Source organism: Chinchilla lanigera, unplaced genomic scaffold (assembly GCF_000276665.1).
Source record: "Chinchilla lanigera isolate Chin_1 unplaced genomic scaffold, ChiLan1.0 scaffold00074, whole genome shotgun sequence".
In the NCBI taxonomy this organism is placed as follows: domain Eukaryota; kingdom Metazoa; phylum Chordata; class Mammalia; order Rodentia; family Chinchillidae; genus Chinchilla; species Chinchilla lanigera.
Genome location: NW_004955475.1, coordinates 3,609,511 through 3,621,344, shown reverse-complemented (window position 1 = coordinate 3,621,344; position 11,834 = coordinate 3,609,511). Strand labels below are relative to the sequence as shown.

Here is an 11,834-nt window from a genome sequence, read left to right as displayed (position 1 = left end):
GTCTTTCTGTGGTTTTCGTATCAGTATAATACTTGCCTCTAGAAATGAGTTAGGGAGAATTGCATCCATTTCAATTTCACTGAAGACTTTGGGGAGTGTTGGTATTAAATATTCTCTGAATTTATTGTAAAATTCTGCTGTGAATCCATTCAGGCCTGGGCTTTTCTTTATTGGTCAGTTTTTATTCATGTTTTCAATCTCATTAATTGATACTGGGTTGTTCAGAATTTTTATATCTTCTTGATTCAGCCTTGGTAATTCATACATATGTAGGAATCTGTCCATTTCTTCTGAGTTTAGTGAGGTGGAAACATGGTCACTGACCTGAAATTATGCTACACAGCTACTGTAATAAAATTAACATGGTACTGGCTAAAAAATAGACCTGAGAATCAGTGGAACACACTGGAAGAAACAGCTAAAACCACAAACACACTCAGCCACCTAAACTTTGATAAAGGAGCCAAAGAAACTCAGTGGAAGAATGATAACCTCTTTAATAAATAGTGCTGGAAAAATTGGCATGCTACCTGCTAAAGACTGAAAATAGACCCAAGTCTATCACCATGCACCAAACTCAAGTCAAAATGGATCACAGATTTCAATATTAAAACAGAAATACTAAATCTATTGGAAGAGAAAGTAGGTAAAAATCTTGAAGACATAGGGGTAGGCAGAGAGTTCACGAACAAAAACCAAACTGCCCGTGAAATAATTCAAAGAATCAACAAGTGGGATGTCATACTACTAAAAAGTTTCTGCACATCTAAAGAAATCACCAGCAGAGTAAAAAGAAAACCCACAAATTGGGAAAAAAATTTAGCCAACTGTCTCTCAAAAAAAAGTCTTCTATCTAGAACGTATAAAGAATTTAAAAACATCAGCCCTCCCCCAAATTCAAAGACCCATTCCAAAAATGGGCAACTGAGATGAATACACACTTCTCAGATAAAGAAATACAAATGGCCAATAAATACATGAGAAAATGTTCAACATCATTAGTTATTTGAGAAATGCAAATTAAAACAACATTGAGATTTCATCTCACCTCAGTAAGAATGGCTAGCATTAAGAAATCAACCAATAACAAATGTTGGTGAAGCTGTGGAGAAATAGGAACTCTTCCCCACTGTTGGTGGGAATGCTGACCGGTGAAACCACTGTGGAAAACAGTTTGGAGATTCCTCCCCAGACTAGGTCTAGAGGTCCCATTCAACCCAGTTATTCCCCTTATGGGCATTTTCCCAGAAGATCTCAAAACAGCATATCACAGCAATATATGTGCACTCATGTTCATAGCAACACAATTTGTAATTGCTATATTGTGGAAGCAACCCAAGGGTCCATCCACTGAGGACTGGATAAAAAAGTTGTGGTACCTTTATTTAAATGAATATTATTCAGCTATAAAGAAAGATAAACTGGAGGCTTTTAAAGGTAATTGGTCACAACTAGAGACCATACACGTAAGTGAAATAAACAAGACCTCCGTGTGTAAGCAACGTATTGTCTCACTAGTGTAAGGATCTGAAAGAGTGAATAAAAATTAGGAGGTATGATAGATATTGTGAAATGAAAAGAAATTCTCAAAAAAAAAAAAGAGCAACTGAGATGAGGGAAAAGAGAAAAGAAAGAAGGGGAAATTATGTATGTATGTATGTATATACAGGTTAGCTAACATAGATGTATTACTGACTTGTACTGCTTTACTGAATGGCACAGTTAATGATTACTTATTTGATCAACCTTGCATGTCTCTATTTATTTTCCCAAGAAACCACTTTGAAGATATCAATATGTAATACAACAATCATTGTTAATTTCCTATCACTTTGTCTGTAACTCTGTATTGTTTGTATTGTTTTTATGCTATTTTGTAAATGGATGTCTGTTTGTTAATATGTTTTCCTTCTTTTATTTTTAAAATAAAATTAAAAAATAATTATTACTGATATATATTGACTTATCACGTTATTTTCTCACTGTTGGTTCTATACTTTTCTCCTCTGTTTAATTTCTTACCTTGCTTGGTGGTTCTTTTTTATTGTTGTTCTTGGATTTGTGGTCATTTTTATCTCTTTGGAGAATATATTTCAGTACTCTTTGTAAGGTTTGTTTGATGGTTATGAATTTCTTCAGTTGACCTTCGTCATGGAAGTGTCTTATGCCTTCATTAATTGGGAAAGATAGTTTAGCAGGTACATCAATTTTGGTTGTAAGTTATTTTCTTTCAGACCTTAAATACTTCACTCCAAGCTCTTCTTGACTTGATGATTTGTGTTGAGAAACCTGCCATGATTCTGATGGGGTTTCATTCATAGATAATCTGTTTCTTTTCTTGAATAGCTTTTAATATCCCATTCTTTTACCAAATTTCTTGGATCTTGATTATTATGTGTGTGGGTGAAGATTTATTTTGGTTATGACTAACTAGAGTTCTATATTGCTCACTTATGTGTATGTCAGAATCTTTTCCTATGCTTTGGAAATTGTGTGCTATTACTTCTACAAATAGTCTTTTTATGCCATTTGTGCTGCCTCCTTCTCTTTTGTTAACAGCTATCAGTCATATTGTTTTTCTTTCCCTCATCTTGCAGCTGTTGAATTGTTATTTCCTGGTTCCTTGTTATTTTTAAGACATCTTTTCTATTATGATTGCCAGCTGCAATGTCTCAAAATCTATCTTCAGTTTTGTTCAAGTGGTTTTGCCAGCTTTCAATGGAATTTTTAATTTCCTGAATATTTCTTTGAATCTGTTTCATGCATTCTAATTCTTCCTTATATTGTTCACTCAAGGTTTTCATCATTTTTCTGTGCTTCTCTAATTTTTATCCATGTCTTCTTTTGATATTCCTAGCAATCCTTTCTTTATGTTTGTCATTTTTTTTTTACCTGACAGAGTATTTCTGATCTGATTTCCTCTACAACCTGATGGTTCTTTACTTCAGTTGCTATAATTTCAGAAATTTCTGGTGTGTGACTTACATGTTCTTCTATGTTGATGTTTCCTAGACTTTTTCTAGGTGAGGTGGAGGGTTGAGATTGCATGTTGCGATTTTTTGTTGTCATTTTCAAAGCTCCCTAGGCTTCCTAAGATTCAGGGTCATTTCTGTAATACAAGTGGAGTGTGGACTTTAGGCCTTCCTGGACAGCTCACCAAAGCACTCCAGGTTTTCTGGGACTCAGGTTCATTCCCACAATGGCTGCAGGAGGTGGAGCATGGGGTCTTCGGCTCCCAGTCACCTCGTCAAGGCTTCCCAAGAATAAAGGTCCTTCTCATGATGATGGTGGGTGGTGGAACTTGGGTATCAGGCTCCCAGGCAGCTAGCTGAGGCTTCCTGGCTCCCAGGGTCTTTCTCACAATGGTTACAGAGGGCAGAGCATGGGGTTTTGGGCTCCCACGTAGCTCCTTGTGTAAAATTTTATTCTAGAAATTTCACTGACAGTCTGTGACTTACAAATTCCCTTCCTAATTGTGAAAACATCTATTATAAAAAGTGTAAAATTTATTTTTAAATATATATTTAATTTTCAGTGTTAATTATAAATGAGTTTAATGTGAAGAATATGTTTAAATGTGTATAATGTTTTAATTGTCATGAAAAACTTATTACACTGGAGAGAGTTTTCTAAAATATAATTTTGTTATCCATTTTGTTAAGAATGTTGTGCCTGAGAAGATACATAAGTATTTTTATTTAAGTAGCCCATATAACAAAAATTCATCTGATCATTAAAGAAAAAATAATATGGTACATTTTACAATTAAAATAATATGTATCAATAATTATATAATGGATTTTTAATGATGTGAAAAACAATGATAAAATACTCTGTGTCAAATTGTATGAATTTTTTATGTAGAATTATGTAGAAAGACTTCACAGAGTCAGCAGTAAATGATCAAACATGTTTATATATAGGTGATATGGGTATAAGATTTTTCTTTTAGTTTTTACTTCTCAATTTTTTTAGCCATAAATATGTATCACTTAACAGGAAAATATTGAAAATGCTATAATTTACATTTAAGGTTTTTTCCTTAACTTGTTTTATGTTATCTTTCTATAGGGCTGGCTTTGTTAGAAGAAAAACTCAGATATAACAGTGAGAAATACAATAAGTATAAGAAAGTGGGAGAAAGTCTCTACAAAGACCTGCTGGAGATATTAGGTGATGATGGTGTGTTCTTGTACCCCTCACATCCCACAGTAGCTCCAAAGCATCATGTTCCTCTAGCAAGGCCTTTCAACTTTGCTTATACAGGTACAAATCTTACTCTTTGCACTTCGTAATCTTAAAGAAATGAAGATGTGTTTAAGAATATATTAATTTCCTTTTCCTATTGTGTATAAGTTTTATCATATGATGATTGAGAACAAATTGCAGAAAACAGTTGCTAATATCTTACATGGAAGGTAGTTTATTAATATTCAGTCTTTCCATAACAACATTAAAGTCACTATGAATTTTCCAGAAGTGATACTTATGGAGGTATGTTCTTGCTGAATCCAATGTCTTCCTTGGCTGCTCCAGCATATAGTAAAATCAAATTAGACTATATCTCAGGACATATGGCTTCTCATAAGATTCTTGTGCAGAAGATAATTCTTTAAGGGAACATTTATTTGTCTTAACTAGTATATCTTTTAAATTTTATGAATTCCATTATTCACACATCCATTTTTTAAATTAGTTTAGATACTGCAGCTGGACCACAGTTATGTGAGGTATAAAATCCCCCAATTATGTACTGGGTCCTTTTCTCTGATTTATTCATTTAGTTTTTCTTCTAGCAAATGATACTACTCTCTGAGATTAAGATGGAAGCATCCTCATAAAATATGCATTACCAGTCTAGAAATCCATAGTCCACTTAAACTTGGAATTTGTAGCCCTGATTTTGTAAATTACAGTCTTCAGCTATAGTACCATGTGTGTATTTTGGAGCAAGACACTGAAACTTTCTGAATATATTTTCTTATCTAGAAAGTCTACAGTGCTGCTATCAAGGTTAAATTAAATAATGTACAGAAAATAATTGGCATGTAAATTTTTGTGAATTGGCATAGACAAGCAGGTAAGAGAATGAAGAGGCAGATAAATTGATAAAAATCCCAGAGCTAACTCTTTATACGTAAGTCATAACTTTGCTTTTGAACAAATAAACTTGTCATTTAAAAGGTGTAGAACGCCTGTGCCATTTTTAGTTGGGAAGCTTTTTTATTGTTGTCGTGAAATGCCTGATTAAAGATTTTATGTTTTCTTTGTTCAATATCGATAATTCATAAATTTCTAGGAATAAGTCCTTTTCTTCAAGAATCTCTAATTTTTTGAAGTACCATCCTTCATAGTAGTTACTAATGATGTTTTTCCTCACTAACTGCATTGATGTTCACGTTTTATCTCCTATTTTTGGTAAGTGTGGCTAAGGGCTTATTTTGTTTATTATTTCATAGAACCAGGTGTTGAATTACTTTTCCTTTGTCTCATTATTAATCACAATTTTATTAATTCTTGCTCTGATCAGTATGATTTCCTTGCTTAAACTATGTTTCAATTTCAACATTTTTTTGAGGGTTGGGAAGTACATTATTAAATTATTTATTTTCACTCCCTCTGCTTTGTAATGTGAGCACTCATGGCAATAAAGTTCTATACTTGAACTGCTTTAATTATGTTCCTTAAGTATTGATATATTTTACTGACATTATTGTTTAATTCTAAAAATTATTTAGTTTCTTCCTTGACTTCAGTTGTGACCTCATTGTATGTTCAGGAATGTCTTATTTAATTTCTAGGTAGAGTGACTTCCAGGTACTGCTGACAACAATGCGTGTTTGATTGTATTAGGGTAGAACACTGTGTTCATAACTATTAAGTCTATGTATTTGATGGTGTGGATCACCTCTGATTATTTTTTGTTAATTTTTCATTTTGTTGATCTGTTTCTTTATGAAAGTGGGTTATTGAACTCACCTACTGTTGTTCTGCTGGTATTTATTCAATCTTTTATACCCAATCTGTGTGTTTTATGAATTTATGTGCATTTATATTTACAAACATATATGTTGTATGTATATTTACAATTATTACAGCTTTTTGTTGAATTGTCCCCTTAGCTAATATGAAGAGACACTCTTCTCATCTTCTTATCTGCTTTAGCTTGAAGTGTCATTTGACAATAAAATTGCTGTCTCTGCTTGCTTTTGGGGACCTGGTATATGGAATATTGTTTTCTAACCATTGATTTCTCATCTATGAGTTTGATTTTTTATGAAATGACTCTCTTGAATGCAACAAAAACTTGAGTTTTTTTAAACAATTAATTTTGTTGGTACACTTTTCACATACATAACGGTCACATTCATCATAGGGAATTTGTAGTGTATCTTAATTCTTTTTCTTTCCAGTTCCCCTCCTTCCTTTCAATCTTTTTTCCTCTCTATTTACATAACTTTGTTTTTATTGTTTTATTCTCATTCTTTTTTTTTTTTACTCCATTGTGTATAAAGCCCACATTTACCTTATCCATTCATCCATTGATTGGCATATGGGCTGTTTCCAAGATTTAACTATTACAAATTGTGCTGTTATAAATATTAGTGTGCATATATCACTGTGGTATGATGTTTTAAATCTTTCAGTCGGATACCTAGAAGGGCAATAGCTGGAACAAATGGAAGCTGTAGATTTAGTTTAATTTTAGGTTTAGTTTTGGTATTTTGAAAAATCTTCATACTGATTTCCCTAGTGTTTGTACCTATTTATATTCCCCAGTGATGCAAGAATGTTTGGCGTTGTTTTTTGATCATCTCTTCCAATTTGTGTTTTTCAATTGGGAATATGAGGCCATTTTCACTGAAAGTTTTTACTGAAAGCTATGAACTTATTACTTTCACTGATTTCATTTTCCATTGTTGACTCCTTTATTTTTCCCATTTTTTCATTACTCACATTGTTTAATGTGTTTCTCTCATCAGACTTTTGATTTTGTTGGCTCACTTATCTCTGTCTACAATATTCTTTAGTATTTTTCTAGATGTGGTTTGGTGTTCATGAATTTCAGAAGGTGTGCTTTGTCACAAAATGCTCTTATTTCTCCATATATTTTTAATGATTTTCTTGGCTATATTATTCTGGTTTGGAAGCTGTTTCTTTTAGAGTTTAAAGCACACCCCTCTTGGGCTTTAGTTTCTGTTGTAAAATCTTCTATAATTCTAATACATTTGCCTTTCGAAGTGCTTATTTGATTTTCTGTGAAAACATTTGAAATACTGTCCCATTGCAATACAGAATTTTGTCTATGTTGTATCATGGGGAGATACTTTCTTCACTGCAATTATTTTGTATTCAGTAATCCCCAGTTACCTTTATGTTGATTTGTTTCCCCATATTTGGACATGGTTTGTTTGTTTCTCCATACTGCTGTATGATTTTTATCAACAGATCTTTATTTCATACGTGCTGCCATTTAATGTCTCCTTAACTCCTACTGGCCTTAGGTTATTTTCTGACCACCATCTAGTAGTTGTTAATTTTTCCTTACGCTCATATCACTTGTAAGATTTTTCTGAATAAATCATCATGTGCTTCATTTGTATCTTTGAGGTCTGACACCCTGTCCTCACACTGATCACTTCTCCTGTTTATGTATTCAGTAGAATATTTTATCTCCAGTATTTCTGTTTGACAAAATTTCCTGAAGTCCATTTTTCTGGTAAACTTTATATTTATGTTTGAATCATTTTAGCCAGCTCCACTAATTTTTATGTAGTGTTTCGGTAATCAAATTGGTCAAGATGATTGTTTGTTCCACTATCTTTTGGGTTATGTCATCTTTGAGTTTGCTGAGTTTCTTTGCTTACTCTTTAGTAGTATTTTGCAGCTTAGCTATTTGGTGTTTGATTTCTTCTCCATATGTGTTCCATGATTATGTTTTGGGAGAGTTGAGAGTCTTTGAGAGCATTTTGTTGCCTTGTATTTTCATGTTCATGGTTTTTATTATGAATGGTGGGATTGAAGTCGAGTACGATGAAAAGTATTTACTCTTGTAAAAAGATCTCTGTAGTTAGTTTCTGTTTTCAAGTGATCTGTTTTTGGCTTTATTAGCCAGAGATATTCTTTACCATTTCAACTTATACACCTTAATTGAATTGTACCTTGTCAGAATGTTGACAGGAAACTATTTTTACTGCTTCTAACCGCATGAACAGATTCATCCATATATCAACATGAACATTACATCTACTTTTGATAATTTAATTCTGCATTTTCTCAGAATTTTACCCCTTACAAGTATATTATACTGCCATTTGTTGTTAACTTGGAATGTGGAATGTGATGATGTATAGAAAAGTAAATGGTTATGTATATGAAAAGTGTGGGAGTTGAAAGAAATGGCAATAGGTGAGGAATATAGAGAAGATCAGACACTTTTGGAATTGTTTTTATTCCTAGAGTAAATGGTTAGCATTAAAGTGCTTTGAGAGACTGTGTAGGAGGAAGAAGGTATACAGATGGGTGGAAGTATATTTAGATATTAGATGAGTCAGATTTTTTTGAACCTGTTAATATATTTGTAATTAGTTTTATTTTAGTCTTCTAGGCTCAAATTTGTTAACTGTTACTCTAACGTGCCTTTGAATGGTGCTGTTTATATGATGGCACTAGATAATTCTTATTCCCTCAAATCACATATACAAGATATATATATATAGGAAGGACTAAAATCGGAAGCAGGACTAATGGAAAAATCTTAAAAGTAAAGTAACAATACAATATCAATAAAGAAGCAAGAGCAAGGAGTAAAGAAAAAAACTAAGACAACTCAGCACAAATAAATAAGCAAACAACAGTAAAAGTAGAATTAAAACCTATATGCTGTGGCCCAGCATCTGAGCCTGAAAAGGCAGGTGCCATGTTGGGGGGCAGGTCTGGAGTTGGTAAGCACAGTTAGGAAAGTACTGTATCTAGCCTTCGTTCTGGATGATTTTAACAAATTTTGTATATGAGGATGGAAATGCTTATATATTTATTGAAAATCCTTTTATGTTATTTGAAAATTATTTGGTAAATAATTGATATTTGAAGAGGCTTTTGGAGGGGAGGTAACACTGTTGATAAATTATAAGCCTGTCAATTGTGCAGAAAGGTACTGTTAGTGACTAATAGGATGTCATTGTTTTGTACATGATCCTAATCTTTGTTTGATATTTCTTTTATACAAAATATTTAGGTATCTGAAATTTTCAACCAAAATTTCAATTATATACTGTGATTTTTATTTGTTGTAGTACATTAAAATTTCAGAGGTACTTTGGCGTTCAAAAGCTAGGATTTCTAAGTCAGTACACTATGTGCATTTCACATAATAAAGCTGTAAATGGTGAGGAAAGTGTTACATACTAGATTTTTCCACATATGTATAGTATATTATATGTATTTTGTGGTTTTGAGATTATAGAAAGTTTAGAGTGTCAAACATGTTTAATGTGTATTTCTAAACAAATTTATGGCAATTAAAATATATGGAGACAAGGGTATCACATTTCAATTTGTAAAAATCTTTTTAACTCTACTGTGTCATTAAAATGCTTTGTATAATTGCAAACCATAGCTTGAGAAACTAAGTTTAATAAATATCAAATAGATTTTCTGTAAAAAAAAAAAAAACCTATATGCTGGTTTCTTTCCCCATACTTGGAAAGTTTCTGCTATGGTTTTTGTCAACAGTTGTTTTACCCTTAATCTGCAGTATGCACACAGCTCTGTCTACACTGCAGTCACTTTCTCATTGTGACCCTTTGTGGAACACTCAAAAGTCTGCCTTAAATGATTTGTCTCAACAGTGTTGCTCTCTCTGGAGCCATCTCTTAGCTGCATGCTGTGCTGCAGGCATGGTCAACTACAGTCCTTCATCATGGTGTCAATATTCAGTTGTCTCAATCACAGTGGTTTCACCAGTCTGCATGTCTCTGTTTTCCTGAGAAACCACTTTGAAGATATCAATACGTAAAACAACAACCAGTGTTAATTTCCTACCACTTTGTCTGTAATTCAGTATTGCTTGTATTGTTCTTATGCTATTTTGTAAATAGGTGTCTGTTTGTTAAAAAGAATTGTCTCAATCAATTTGGGAAGGAGCAAAAGAGGATAGTTAGCCTGAATTTCAGGATTCTACGTCTCTATCAACTTCTACCTGTATTCTCACACTCTCGGTCATTTCAGTGCCTGACCAATATTGTCACTCTGTCTTCTTTCTACAGACTTTACTTGCCTAGTATATGGCCACAAGGCTTCTGTCCTAGGGACTGACCTTCCTTTCTTTGCTTGCAGTCATATATCTGACTTTTTCTCAAAAGCTCTTCTCTCAGATCCACCTGCAGATCCTAGGACTGCCCTCAGGATTGGCCAAGGGCTGTGGCGAAGATGTCACACCAACCCAAGTCTTTCCAGTGTTTGCTTAAAAAATAGGAGTTTCCCCACTCTATTTTGGCTCTATCAACATATTCTCTGATCTATGCACCAGTCTCCATCTCTCCTTTCACACTTTTCTCACTCTTTTTTTTTTTTTGGTACTGGGATTCAAACTAACAACCTCATGCTTGCCAGTCAGGCATTGTGCCACTGTGCTATATCACCATCCCCACTTTTCATCGTCTTAACTTTTTGCTGTACAGTCTTCTCACAATTTCCCATGTGTCCGTTCTCTGCAGATTCCAGCTAGGAAATACTGTCCCCCCTTCCATGGGAGCCTGACAGCAATCTTGGGTATTGCATTGAACAGTTCAGAAATACACAAATACACATTCCGATTGTGTGTGTGGGGGAAGGATGGGTGCCTCTTATTTTCTACACTGGGCAGCCCTTCTCTCTCCGTAGTCTCGCTGCTCGCAGGCCCTGGAACATGACTGTTTTTAAGATCGAGGTGTATGATACTTTATCTCACACTGTTTTCCTGCTTTTGAATTCTCTGAATCACTGATTAGTGTGCATCTCATCCATTATGCTTGATAGGGTTGTTAGAGATATTGTGAGTCTATTCAGCCAGGCCACCACTGAAGGGATGGCTCCTCCCTCGGTATGATACTCCTACAAGATGGTGTTTACACACGGTCTGCATGGGCAGTGGGATGTTATATAACAGAAGTAATCCAGTGTCTTCTTGTACACTGCCCCCACACCAAGTTTGGTCCTACTAGATTGTCATTTGATTTACATTTCCATATCAGACTTTATCTTTTTCTCTTGTATCAAGGGACCTCCTTTTCTCCAGTGCCAATTTATAGACAGTTACCCTTACTATTGCCTTCTTGGTGGGCAACTTCACTCCTGTGAAGTTTTGGGTAGAAATTGCTTTGTAATAATGCCTATTTGGGACTTTACAAATGCTTATTAATATGCAAGTTAAATTCTATTCCTAGACTTGAGCAATTTTCTAGTATGATTTTGGTTTAAAAAGTTTTCATTGTTTGTGTCATCATGTAATCTGTTCTTATCTTTTTATATTTCTTATTTTCTTTTTCAGTAATCTAGCAATACTTGGATCCAGTTTTCATGTCTTCTTAGTTTTTAGGGAATCACTCTATACATGATCTACATATAACATAATTTTTTAGTTCTGGCATTCTCTCCTCACATTCATCATTTCTGCTGCCCATGCTGTAAACAGAGTTCTTTATATTCCTACCATGTTATTGATGAGTTTCCATGATCTTTGATTATTTTTAGAAGGGTCATTTGTACTTTATATTGTATTGCTTAATTTAGTCAGTTTTTGTGCTTAATTTGAGCCTGTTAACATTTTGTCAGTTAAATTTAACTGCTTATTT

At 33.7% G+C, this 11,834-nt stretch overlaps 1 protein-coding gene across 1 annotated transcript in view; it reads left to right on the top strand.

The window, feature by feature from the left end:
* Positions 1 to 11,834, top strand: part of Faah2 (fatty acid amide hydrolase 2) — a 141,859-nt gene that overhangs the window by 113,576 nt on the left and 16,449 nt on the right. The window contains exon 10 of the mRNA XM_005401548.2: positions 4,072 to 4,266. Coding sequence (XP_005401605.1) covers positions 4,072 to 4,266 — 195 coding nt within the window. The remainder of the gene's footprint in view (positions 1 to 4,071; positions 4,267 to 11,834) is intronic.